This window comes from Hippocampus guttulatus, chromosome 9 (genome assembly GCF_054856545.1).
Source record: "Hippocampus guttulatus isolate MCC_2025c chromosome 9, RoL_Hgut_1.0, whole genome shotgun sequence".
Classification (NCBI taxonomy): Eukaryota; Metazoa; Chordata; class Actinopteri; order Syngnathiformes; family Syngnathidae; genus Hippocampus; species Hippocampus guttulatus.
In genome coordinates this window covers 11,445,990-11,459,276 of record NC_141269.1, presented here as the reverse complement: position 1 = coordinate 11,459,276, position 13,287 = coordinate 11,445,990, and the positions used below count along the sequence as shown (strand labels likewise).

General features: G+C 41.1%; 1 protein-coding gene and 1 long non-coding RNA gene across 3 annotated transcripts; one reads left to right on the top strand and one right to left on the bottom strand.

Annotated features, from left to right (window-relative positions):
- The first annotated feature begins 334 nt into the window (after window positions 1-334).
- Window positions 335-9,270, top strand: clta (clathrin, light chain A). Of its 2 annotated transcripts, XM_086120984.1 has the most exons (7): window positions 435-612; window positions 1,363-1,391; window positions 1,981-2,098; window positions 3,418-3,529; window positions 5,172-5,225; window positions 6,897-6,932; window positions 8,304-9,270. In XM_086120984.1, exons 1-7 carry the CDS (start codon window positions 435-437, stop codon window positions 8,473-8,475), a joined length of 699 nt encoding a protein of 232 aa, XP_085977110.1. In that variant the 3' UTR covers window positions 8,476-9,270. The 2 variants fall into 2 exon arrangements, with proteins under 2 accessions (XP_085977111.1, XP_085977110.1); XM_086120985.1 differs by lacking the exons at window positions 5,172-5,225; window positions 6,897-6,932 and having other exon boundaries at window positions 335-612.
- LOC147200324 (uncharacterized) lies at window positions 861-6,800 on the bottom strand. Its single transcript, XR_015101909.1, has 2 exons — window positions 6,737-6,800; window positions 861-4,126 (listed from the first exon to the last, which is right to left on the bottom strand). It is a non-coding gene; the product is annotated as an uncharacterized LOC147200324 (long non-coding RNA).
- Window positions 9,271-13,287: the final 4,017 nt, after the last annotated feature.

The following is a 13,287-nucleotide window of genomic DNA, read 5'->3' as shown; positions in this document are numbered from 1 at the left end:
ACAAATTTCATAGAAATAGGCGTGTGTTTGAGCATAAATAATAATTTGGCTAAATAATAGTGGAACTGATGATTATATACTTCCTGGATTTGATCGTACAAGTATTGAAGATGATGATTATATACTTCCTGGATTTGATCGTACAAGTAGTGAAGAATGTGTTTTTATTTTTTCATTGAAGTTGTGACAGCACGTACAGGTCACGAGCGCAGTATCGGGGTGGGCATTCGTATTTGATTGGAGACTGGTTGAGACAGGGCTTTTTCAATTGGTTCTTGATCCAATCAATCATTTTTCATGGCTTTTCATTTGCTACCAGTCCGTTTCCGTTTTTTTTAATACGCTGGTTTTTTTTCTTGTCTTTCTCTTTCAGCTAACCGCTCTTTGACCACTACCTACACTTGCCGAAGATTTCCGCCAGATAAAAAGACAATATGGATGATTTTGACATGCTCAATGCACCCGCTGCTGGAAACGGCGTCGGCTCAGAGGAGGACCCTGCTGCGGCGTTTTTGGCCCAACAGGAGAGCGAAATCGCGGGGATTGAAAACGACGAAGGCTTCAGCATCTTAGACGGTGGAGATGTCCCTTCGTCACTGGGAGATTTTAACGGTCGGTGACCGCTGCAGTCAGTTGAGGATACTTTGCTCTCACATCCTTGATAACATTTGATCAGTTGTTTTCTTGCAGTCAGACATTAGCATAGATCCGAACTTATTTTTAGTCTACGATTTTGTTTATCCCGGTCACAGCTAGCTGTGCTAAGCTAACCTGACCCCTGACAACACACTACTGTAACGTAAGAAGAAAAAGAAGAATACAATCACATACATTAACCTTGCGAAAGAGAGAAACATTAATCATGACTGACGTTTTAATGGCATTGTGCAATATTGAATGTCATGAATGAAAGAATGAATGAAGCTGTGTGACTTCAGGGTTTGCTTGCCAACAAGAGGACGACGATGTCGCCTCGACATTAACGTCCCAGTGGCTATACTAAAGACATATTTACGAAAAAAGGCATGTTTTTTTTGGATTTTCCAAAATGAATTATCGTGGAAAAATGCCACGTAATCCTTAAAATTGCCTGTCAAAGTTTGCTAAATGTTCTAAATGTCGATATTGACGAATTCATAAGTTTCATGTTATATGTGTTGTCGTTGAACCTTGAGCCCTTACGGTCATATTAGTGAAAGCCTTACATTTAATTGTAGTGGCCCTGGCCTAGGTCTTCAGGGTTTTTTTCCCTTCATCATTGAACTTTGTACTGAACTGATCATATTTCTGCAGAGGTGATCTAGGTTTTAAAGAACACTGTCTGCTTGAATTCTAACGCAGCCTTTCTTGCTGTCTTTGTAGATGGTGCTGTCAATGGAGAGTTCCATGGGGTAATTAGTCTTTATATTATTTTCAGATTATCACATATACGGCTTTTTTTTTATTCTTGATTCTTAGTTTGCAACGTCAGATCAGCAAAGCTTTCATGGTTTAATGTCAGACTTTTTTAATTACTCAAATTTTAATTGTTAATCAGAGTTAAATACCAAAAGTAAATTTGAAAATCTTCCCGCCAACTAGGTAAATCATGAAGGATGGCACCATATGGAAGTTTATGTTTATGAGGGAAATATTTACTTTCACTCTCATAAGGTAAAACTTATACTGCTGTATGTACTTTCAGAAACTTTGTTTTAAATCATTTGGCTGCTAGAACCTTCCGATTTCCCTTTCCTGTGCTGTCATTGCAACATTGCTGCCTTTTGCAATGTCAGGACTTCCTTTGGCCTGTAAGAGAAGAACAAGAAATGGCATGGATATTGTTTTTAGAGAAAGCCAACAGCGTACATTTTGAAAAATGCACTGATGCAAAGGGACAAAAACTGCAAGAATGAACTCTGCCACTCTGAGGTGGTAGTATGAGTGATCAGAACTGTAAGAGATACCGGTTATCACTCCGATGTCTGTAATGTTTCTTAGGAAAGCAACGGCCCATCTGATGCCTATGCAGCAATTTCCAACGCAGATCGCCTGCAGGCAGAACCTGAAAGTCTTCGCAAATGGAGGGAGGAACAAAGAGAGAGACTGGAGATGCTTGGTAAGCACAGAAGAAGAGCAGCTCAATTACATCACGTGGTGTGAGTTCCAGCCTAGGTGTGTGGAATTCAGTGGAACACTTAAAAAAACAGCAACAAGGGACACTTTATCCTCAATGCCAACTTGTCAATTTTTGCCTAATTATTGCATTTAACCCTTTCAGGGATAGTGGTTACTACAGTGGACAGCTTGTCATGCTTTCAGGTTACAGGGTGCACGAAAGGGTGTATCAACTGAAACCGGATTTTCATCTGTGTTGAACTGTATTGGAAAACAAATAGTTGGGGCAGACAAAGGTTTAGCCAAAGGTTGATTTGCGTGCAGGGTATGTATGCAGCTCTGTCAGTAACCCGATTAAGGTGTGCTAAATGTGCTCATTTGCTGCTTTTCCACTAACGCGGTTCCATATGGAGCCTTGCTTGGCTCAGAGTGTTCGCTTTTCTGTTAGATTTTTTTGGGGGGCCGAGCGATTACAATGTAGCCGCTTTTCAGAACCATCTTGGAGGTGGTTCAAAAGAGCAGGCCGTCTGGTGCCAATTGGGGTTGCGTCCTCCCTGTCATCTAATTGACTCACAACGATGCAGCAAGGAACTCTGCTGCTCACGCCCATTTCCTAGTTTTTTGACGACCTAATTAATAAGCCCTCGCATCCATTGCAGGCTATTGGAGCAGCCTAAGCGGCTGTGAGAGGGACTTGACCCGAAAGAGAGAGCAAAACACCGGGCAATGGCTTAGACAAAAATGAATATTAAAACATTGATTAATTTTGAGTGGGACTAGTGTTAGTATACATCAACCTTCAAAAACGTATCTGTAGATCACTGTAAGCAGGCCAGGTTTCCAGATGCTTCATGAGCTGACAGAAGAGCTGTGTACCATATTGACCATGCTCGGCAGCTTCAAATCTTTTGAGTCCTACCATGTAATGGTATTGCACCCGGATTACAGGTTTTCATCTACTGGATCTCTTGTTCATGGCTCCAATCTTCCCATCATGTACCTTGTCCATGAAGTTCCCCATATCACTAGGTTCCTCCTCAGGGAAGGGATGTCTCGTAATTTGCTAATAAAGTGGCAGCATTGATAAGATGGTCTGCACAGATTGCTTTGTCAAGAACCAGTCCATTTAGGACATTGTTGGCACTGAATAGGTCAGGTAGGTGGATTGACTCTAGTATTCCAGAATCCTCTGTTATATGACCCGAGGAGTCAAAGTCGGACTGAAGCAAGTGAAATCCTCCCAAACGTTGCAGATTTTTCAAGGGTCTGGTAAAATTGCCTTTCTAAATCTGATCTCTTTGCGCTTACCTCCCTGGCCAGATGATAATTCTCGCAAGCAAGAGACTGAATGGAAGACCAAGGCCAAGGTGGAACTTGAGGAGTGGCATGCCAGGCAAAATGAGCAACTGGAGAAAACCAAAGCTAATAACAGGTACAAAGATTGCTTCCATCTCGAGTGAACTTATTGGTAATAATATAACTTCTATGTCAACAATAAAACCACGGGTTAAAATATCAATTTAAGTATGACTCGGGCCATAAACAGTAGTCTGCTGATTACAAATTTGCCCTTGTTTTTTTTTTCCTCGAGCACCTCAATCAGGTTTTCAAAATAATAATATAACAATGATGTAATATGGTAAATATGTTTAGTCATATTTACAAAACACTAATGTAGAAAACCAAAGGCAGATGTAAAACATCTTGTTAATATCCTAATACACACAGATGTATACTTTATGTACAGTAATGTGTATGATATATGTAGGGGGAACTTTTCACCTTCATAAGTGTAAGAAGTGTTGGCGTACAGTTAATGTGCGGTCCTTAGTTGTAAGCCGTTGATTTTGTCAGGGTAATGCAGCGTTGCCTTAAGATTCGAATGTACTGTGTGTTGACTCACGTGTTTTTGAAGAGAAGACTTTTTTTTTTGTCTTGGGTGATAGATGAGTGCACTTGAGACCCCCCACCGCTAGGTAGCGCCAGCGCACTTGACAACATCCATCCACCATCCATTCACTTTCGTGTCCTAGCAGTGGAAGGATGATGTCAGTTAGTGGCAGTAATGTGCCATTAAGCTGCGTTGCCAAATGCCAATTCACGCCACAGAAAAAGGGCAAGCCATTTGGTAGAGTTGTGTTCTGTGCTCACATTTTCCATGCTTGTCGGTTTTTGGAGAGCAAATGTTATTACTGTGGTTTTATACAGGACTATACTCGTGAGTGCAATCAATATTTATGGGGGCGGGAGTAAAAAAACAACAACAACAACCTTAGAAAGTATTAATTGCCTTTCTATTTCTATCAATGGGGAAAGATGATTTCTGGTTTGAAGATACAAGTCTGGTCGCAGAAAAATTAAGCTCTCATCTGAAGGCACCATTGCAATGTAATGAATTTGAAATTATAATGGGTACTATATAAAATGTTATGGTGTGTGTGTGTGTGTGTGTGTGTATCAATGTCCTGTGAACAGTCCGGCTGTAATGTTAAAAATAAATTATTCGAGAAGTTTCTTGGTTGGCCGCATTTTGTAACATTAGACATTGGATATCATTTTGGAACTAAAGTTTTTTGTTGTTGTTTTTTTAATACAAACACTAGGTTCTGGTGAACGTCTATAGTATGTGAATTTTTTTATTTACCGTGGGACGATCCTGGATCACTTTGGGGAGGAAAGAAATTGCGTGTTTTTCGTGTTTTTCATTGGAAATAATGGTTAATCCCGATTAATTTATTGCTTGCTTGTTTGAAAGAAATCACATGGAAAGAGGAATTTAATATCATTTGCATATGGAATCACAATGTTAAAGGGGGAGGGGGGAATCAAGATGGGATTTTTCTAAATTGGTCAGCAGGAGAACATTTTGACCAAACAACCTAATTAACCACATGACATTTCTGACCAATAAAATTGAGCGTCTTGTGTCCGAATTCTGGTCTAACCAACATGCCAGATTTTGATTGTCCTGTTGTACTATAACTCTTGTTTCCACCCTCTTCTCTATTTCCCCTGCTCTCTCTTTTCTCTTCTACCCTCTTGCTGCTTTGTCACGCGGGTGGATGTTTGTCCAGGGTGCTCGATGAAGACTTCTACAAGCAGCCCTTCTCTGAGCTCATTGGTTATGTGTATGTTGCTTCAACTAACATCCTCTGTTCTCATTTTATGCCTTTTTTTTTTCTTTCCATTTTCACCCACATGGCATCATACTCCTCTCATTAGATAGGACATTGTAGTTTGCCATCAGTCTGTATCCCATCCATCATAGCCCAGGAGCATCGCTCGTGTTAAGATTGTACGATGCGACCGATTCAATCGGCATGTCACACATGAGAGGAATGCAACTGCATGTCGCAACTCACGTTCACACTTCCTGTCGCATCTGTGAAGTCTTTTTTTTTTTTAATCCTCTCTCTCATTGTGTAATTGTGTGTGCACGTTGTTACTCATTTAAAAAAACTGCCTTGGTGTCACTCATTTTTTTAAACTTAGGAATTGAATTGGATGAAATAGGATGTTTTGAAGCAGTTGTGTTACAATACATTCATATTATTTATCGGCATTCTTGAATTTCTTTCTCTTTGCTTGGGTTGCACCGTCCTTGCATTCCTTTTTTTTCCCCCCCGCTCCCAAATTTGGAGTGAGTGCATCCATTCAAACCAAATCAAGTCATTGCACTTTCAAATATGAGATATCCGAGGAGGAAATCCCACATTTACAGAACTAACAGTTTCACTCTAATATATGTGAAATGAATTAATTGCAATCACCTCCAATGGTCGACGCCATCGTTTCCACATGGCCATACAAACTTCATCAATGTTCAAACTTAGTTGCTTACCAAAGCAACAGCACCGATTGGAAAAACCCCATCAAGTCTCTCCGATTAATCAGTGTTGACTTCCTCCTCACTGCAAAATGATTTTATAATTCGTTTACAGTGGAGCGCAAGCGACGCAGGTTCATTTTTCAGTCTACCTTTTCTTCGTGATATTTCTCCGCTTTTCTAGGCCACCCTGTGTGGAAATATGTTAATTGTACGTTCCGAGAAAATGAGGAGCGTTCTTTCACGTATTCACAACTGCTTCAAACAGGACATGCCAGCCAGTCTTTCGACCTGTGCAGCCTTTGCTTTTACTATCTGATTGCTTCGGTGCTCTTTAGCCTGCGTTGGGGTGTGCGTCCTTATTTTTTTAACCAATCCAGCACTGAGCAACATATGATTGGCAGTCATTATTTTAAGTACAGTATAATTGACGATAGATATATTTTTTTAATCGCAGTATAGTTTGTAATTTTTTTGTTTGTGTAATCCTACTGGAATTATTATGCATACCTCAATGCAGTGTATGGGGTAAGTGCACAGAATTTCGTGTCTGCGATTGGAACTAGTAGCAAATTGAGATGAAGCAGCCACCTAATTTGCTTTAAGTAGCGTAAAGTAGTTGTGCTCATTGTTTTGCTTTGACCAGCCTTTAGAATCGTCTCCCCTTGATCATGAAGACCACAGTGTCCTTGTGGAGCAAACAAATGACAAGCATGAGCTTTCCGGTATGCAAAGTGAAGGCTGCCCACTGATCATGCTGTAACTTTAGAACGGCTAGAAATAAATTAGGACAGACAGAAATACATAACTCACCTTTTGCATGTCAGCTTAAAACATCTGCAGAGCTCAAATTTAAGTTGTCTTTCATTCTGACCCCCCCCCCCCCCCCCCCCCACCCATCTCTTTGTCTCTTCTCAATTCTGACCTGTGAAACTATTTCTTCCTCCTTTTTTTTTCCTCTGCACCTTTAAAGCACACACATTAACCATCCTTGCTACCGCCTAGACCAGTTAAGTAACGAAACACCCAAATGTCCATTTAAGTTCATCTTGCTTTTGTGGTGGGATTTGACAAAGTTTTGTGTCTTAGCTCCGTATGCAGTCGAAACCCAGCTTAGTTGATCAGTCGTATGGATTGCCTCTTTTTGTGACGTGCCTCGTGTTCGTTGTGACGTTTGATTTGCTCCTCGTCTCCCAGTTTTGCTTTGTGTCATTTGTGTTGTGGCTACAAGTTGTTTTGTTTTAGTCATTGATCGCTCTCAGTGATGGGAGTGCCGTCTGTAGAACTAGCTCAGTAGCATGCAGCCACAGAATGGATTGAAACACTACAATAGCGGTCCACACGTACAAGTTGCCTCGTTTTCTTGGTGGTTGTTCCTTCAGTTTTGAAGGCAAACCTTTCTTTGACAAATACAGGTAACTGCACTGTTATTTTAGGGGAGTAGATTGGGGTCCATTCAAGTTGTTCTGTCTTCCCTTTGTGTTTTGTTCTCGGGTGGCCTCTGCTGAACCAGTTGACGCTTAATGCGTTTCCATGACAGCACAGTAAATGAAGCTCTCGGCTCAGACTGAAATTAGATTTAAAGATGCACGTGAAAACCAATGAAAACAAATGACTCCTAGCTATGACAATGCCATTTCAAGTTAAGCTACTGCGGCAATTAGCAACGATATGAAACGTGCTGCACAGATCCTCTACCTCGGTTGTCGTTTCAAAGTAAGCTACAAGAAGTCAGTATATGACAAAAAAAAAGAAGCTTTTTAAATTTATATCATTCTAATTCACCAGACCTGACATGAAAGGTAGCGTGTCGAGAACTGCATATCGTCATTCCTGACGCAAAGTTCATTGGCATTGTCATGTTGCAATGTTTTGTCAAAGGCTGTCACAGCAACGGTTTCGTTTTTATAGTCATGATACGGTACTTGCAGAACACATTGAGGCAGATTTCTTTATATTTTTTTTCCAGCACGGAAATACCCGATGGGAATGCGTCATGTTCTTTGTTGCGATGCCCCTCACGTCTATTCCAATAAAAACAATGTGTCAGGTTTGTTTTTACTTCAAACAACAAACTAGTTTGGTTACATACTTTTGTTGACACGCAAAGAAAGTGAACTGCATGTAAACGGACCTGCTGAGCCCAACTCCAAACCTCCACTCCCCACTTGTTGAATTGCCTCATCCTGGTTCTTAAGTTAAAAGCAGAGCTGCATTTAATCTCTCCGGAAAATGAATAGCCACATTCCCATGAGGACTTGGGCTCCCCTGGTTTTCAGCAGAGGAATAACTCAGAGCCGTTTTAATATTATGTTGCTCATCTGTACATCACCTCTACCGCCTTTGACAAGTTTCTGTCGTCCCTCCCTGTCGGGTACAGGGCGGCCGAGGAGGCCATGATTTCAGACATGGACGAGAACAACCCAGGCACGGAATGGGAGCGGGTGGCTCGCCTGTGCGACTTCAACCCAAAGTCCAGCAAGCAGGCCAAAGATGTGTCCCGCATGCGCTCCGTCCTGATCTCCCTGAAGCAGTCTCCGCTTGTCCGCTAGGGTGCGCGCCGTATCATTCGCTATCACCGTCAATGCAAACGCAACCAACAGCCGATGACCCACCCCTGTACTTGGAAGAAAAGGCGGCATATTCCCCTTCTCTCGATACCTATTTACTGCACTCGCAGCTCGTTTTCACTCTCGTGGAAGCGGCTAGCCTGCGATCACAAAAACCACAACAGAGTATTCTTCTCCTGACGGGCCAGGCCTTTGGAACATCAAATCACTGTTTTGTCACTGATTATTATTATTGTTTTTTTTTTCAACGATATGTTCTCCGACCAAATACAAGTCCTTGTTTGGGTCCACAAAGCCAGCAGATGATACCGGCCCCATCAAAACATGCTGTAGCCCCTCAAACTCTTGTAAGATTTGATTGATAGTGTCTTTTTTATGTCACATAGTGTGAGTTACCCATCCATAAAATTCCTCCGAATTCCTGTTTCTGTTTAAGGACCAAAAAAAAAAGAAATCCAGTAAGTGTGTTTTGAAGTGTCAGTGTAGTGGCGTATTGTGTTCAATCTATGCATCTCCTTGTGAAAAGCGCCTACTGTCGGGAATAGTCCAGTCCATTACAATTCAAACATGTTGACAGCTCAGTGTGTGTGTGTGTGTGTACGTACTCTATGTGCACCTATGTACATATACAGAAGGCAATATATATACAGAATATAAAACCTCTATGTTATAGAATCTGACAGTTGTGGTTTTAAAGAGAGCTAAGTATTAGTCAAATGATTGACCATGCATGTCCATTGCCCACTCGTTTCAAAATCAGTAAACAGTCAATCAAAACCGTTGTCCTGTTTTGTTTTGTTTTTCCTCTCATTTGTTCTGTTGAGGTTTCCTCCTACCTAATTAGCTTAAAAGTTGTTCAAGGAAAAAACCTGTATGACTAGCACATCAGGTTATTCTGTGAAAGTTTGAAGTTATTCAGGTAGGTATTTTCTTCTTTTCAGTTTGTGAAATGCCTGCAGCAAGTAGTGTTCTGGCTTGCACGTCTACCTCACAGTTTGGGCTTCAATTCTCGGCTTCGGCCTGCGGCGGTAGCGTTTGTACATTCCCCCATGCCTGTGTGGATTTTCTACAGGTACTCCGATTTTCTCCCGCAAAAACATACATGTTGTGTTCACTGAAGCCTCGAAATTGGCCATTGATGTACATGAGTGTCTTCATTCACAAAGCACCAGCCTGTGCCAACAGTGACTACTCCAGGAAGTACCAAATTGGATCAGATTAAAACATTTTTGGAATTACAAATTACTATGTCCAAAATGCATATACAATACTGTGTGTGTGTGTGTGTGTATATATATATATATTTTTTTTTAATTGTATCCATTTAACAAGTTCAATCGACAACATTGTCATCAGTTGCATTTAGAACAAAATCAGATGAGAGGGGCTCCAACTCACCCCGACTCCAATTCAAACAAGCACTATAAATGAACCGCTGGCACAGTGCTGCTTGCGATTTAGCCATTTCGCATGTGCGTAGCAGGTCCCCATGCCAGCTGTGAGTGGCCCTATTCATGCAGATCCAATTAAACCAACAGATATAGATATACTGTATATTTACAACTTTTTCAAGAACCGTAACATACATCTTGTGTTCTGTACTCCTTGAATTGAGAAAGAAATCATCAGCAGGATGTCCCCACAAAGTACGAATTCAAAAGATAAAGATGCATTTGACGTGGCAACTGTTTATGCCATTTTTTTAAGTCATTTGTAATAAATCATGACAACACATGGTAGAAAAATAGCAGGAGTTATCCTTATTTTTCAACTTGTCGTGTTCTAATTACCAACCCATCTCATTATCAGCCCAATTTTCGAAACTTCTAAAAATATTTTTCATGGCATGCTTGGATTCAGTTCTGACAAAGTGAGCCAGCAGAGGTTCGTGAGCAATCGATCAGCCGTGCCAGATTTACCCTCATCACAAAATTAAAGCTCTGTGACTTTATTTTCTGTTGAAAAATCAGAGACGCACTCTTCAAAAGAGCTTTTGAATCACTCTGGTCCGATTATCAAAGAAAAGACACATTTTGAAATTACAATTTATGTTTTCTTTACCTAAAATAAATTCTCACACTCATCAAAGTTCAGGTCCGTACTTTGCACTCCTTGACTCTAAAGATAAAACAGTGACGATGCTCAGTCTGTTATCATCCACGATAATATATGCCAATACACAGTGGATGTAAAAAGTCAAAAAAGAAGATAACAGTTCATTTAAGTTCCCCTTTCGGGGAAAAAATGTATTGTTTCAAGAAGGGAAGTAGAAATAAATGATTGAGATAACGTTGTTTGTTTTACTACTTCCCCTTTCAAAAAATTTAATTCTATTCACAATCTAGTTGAATAAATTATAGGTCACAATAATAACGGTGGGGAAAAAATTGTAAACGAGTTATCGTGCTTTATTGTCTTTATAATCACAAAAATCATTCATTTGAACTCCCCTATATTTAGTTTTTCATCCATATAGAGCACAATAATAATAAGAGATGGACTAAAACAAATAAAGTGGGAGAGACATGTTTTGGACCACAATGGTACAGGTTTAAATCTGCGTTAAAATGGTAAAATCATCATTTACCAGCAAAAATAAATGCATAAGAATAAAAATATACTGTACTTCTGATGCGCATTTGACACCTGAATAAGGCAGTTTGATCCAAGAGCGGGGGCTGAAAAAATAGGGGGTAGGCCAAATGTTACACATGCAAATCAGCTTTAAAAAGTTATATATACTGTATATATACCTGTGTATATATAGATAGATAGATAGACGAGTGGTTAGCGTGTCGGCCTCACAGTGCGGAGGTACCGGGTTCGATTCCAGCTTCCTGTGTCGAGTTTGTCCTTGTGCCTATGTGGGTTTTCTCCGGGCACTCCGGTTTCCTCCCACATTCCAAAAACATGCGTGGCAGGCCGATTGAACACTCAAAATTGTCCCTAGGTGTGAGTGCGGGTGGTTTTTCGTCTCTGTGTGCCCTGTGATTGGCTGGCTCCCGGTTCAGGGTGTCTCGATCAGGATAAGAGTTCGACGAGGGAGAGTATGACCTGCATAGGGGCTGTAAAAAAAAAAGAAGAGGTCAACTCGAAGGGGGATCAATTTGCAGTTGCAACTGAGCTGATTTGCCTGCCGTTTTATGGCGCTTCCAGCCCATGGTGCAGCTCACGATGCCTTCCCTCTCTCATTCACACACTCAATGTGAAACACTTCTAGCATTTGCAATATTCTGGTTGCATAGGGCCAGTTAAATGTGAAAGACATGAATATGATGTCATTTGAAAGTAAGAAGCGAGAAACGATTTGCGTCCTAACATTGTCAGTATGTGTAGCGGTTTGGATGTGGATATTCCAATTGGTCATAATTAGCATGTATACGGGAGCCATTGTCTGATCGCGCGTGTGAACAGGTTATTCCGAATATTTCAGGAACCGGAATTTTGACCTTAACCCAAATACTGACGGCATGTAAACATAGTCATTGACAGTCCCTTGAACCAGAAGATAAAAGATCAAAAGGCTTTCAATAAAACAGTGACAAAATTCAATCTTATCATCTAACAAACAGAAAGAGTTAAGCTGCCCCCATAAATTTTGTTGACCTCATTTCACGACCACATCCGTGTTCTTGTCAAACTTTAACTGTGAGTCAAAGATTTTGTCAAACTTTAACTGTGAGTCAAAGATGGCACTGAGGTATTTGTATGATTCAACAAGTTTGACTTTTTCATGGCGGCCCGGTAGTCCAGTGGTTAGCACGTCGGCTTCACAGTGCAGAGGTACCGGGTTCAATTCCAGCTGCGGCCTCCCTGTGTGGAGTTTGCATGTTCTCCCCGGGCCTGCGTGGGTTTTCTCCGGGTGCTCCGGTTTCCTCCCACATTCCAAAAACATGCATGGCAGGCTGATTGGACACTCTAAATTGTCCCTAGGTGTGAGTGTGGGCGTGGATGGTTGTTCGTCTCTGTGTGCCCTGCGATTGGCTGGCAACTGATTCAGGGTGTCCCCGCCTACTGCCCGAAGACGGCTGGGATAGGTTCCAGCACCCCCCGCGACCCTAGTGAGGATCAAGCGGTTCGGAAAATGGATGACTTTTTCATTGTGAACAACTGCTTGTTTGTGTGGAAAATTGATGAGCAGCCCCCTCGGTTTTGAGAAGATTGAAAGCCAGGAAGGTACAATATTTTGACACTTTTGGACAAAAGCCAATAAAGCGTTACCATGATCTTTAAAAGAGAAAGGAGAGCAGTCTCAAACAGAAACGTTGACCAATAAATAAATAAAGACTGTCTTCCAGAGACGGACAAATCTTTTATCACACTCTCAAAAAAAACCAAAAAAAACATGGATGTCACTGATGTTACTTACTTCCCAAAAAACTATCATACTGTTCATAAAAACTCATAGACCCCCCCCCCCCAAAAAACAAACAAAACAAATTATCCTCAAAATGAGGATAGTTCGAGCGTAGTATTTTTTCCTCCCCCTCTCCCTCCCTTGTGGTTTCTTTCTGACCTCCGGGTTGAGTGAACGCTGGCGCCTTTGGCTGCCGCTGCTCAACTCGTATTGTTTTGTGTTTTTTGTTATTGTAAAGTGTCCTTGGGTGTCTTGAAAGGCACTTATAAATCAAATGTATTATTATTATTAAAACATGCAACATACAATATTTTTTTCCCGTACCGTAACTGAGGCATATGTGACATTATGGAAATCATCCACCTGTTATCTGAACGACTTTGTTCTCACGAGGATTCGCATGGGTGCTGGAGCCTCTCCCAGCCGACTACGGGCAG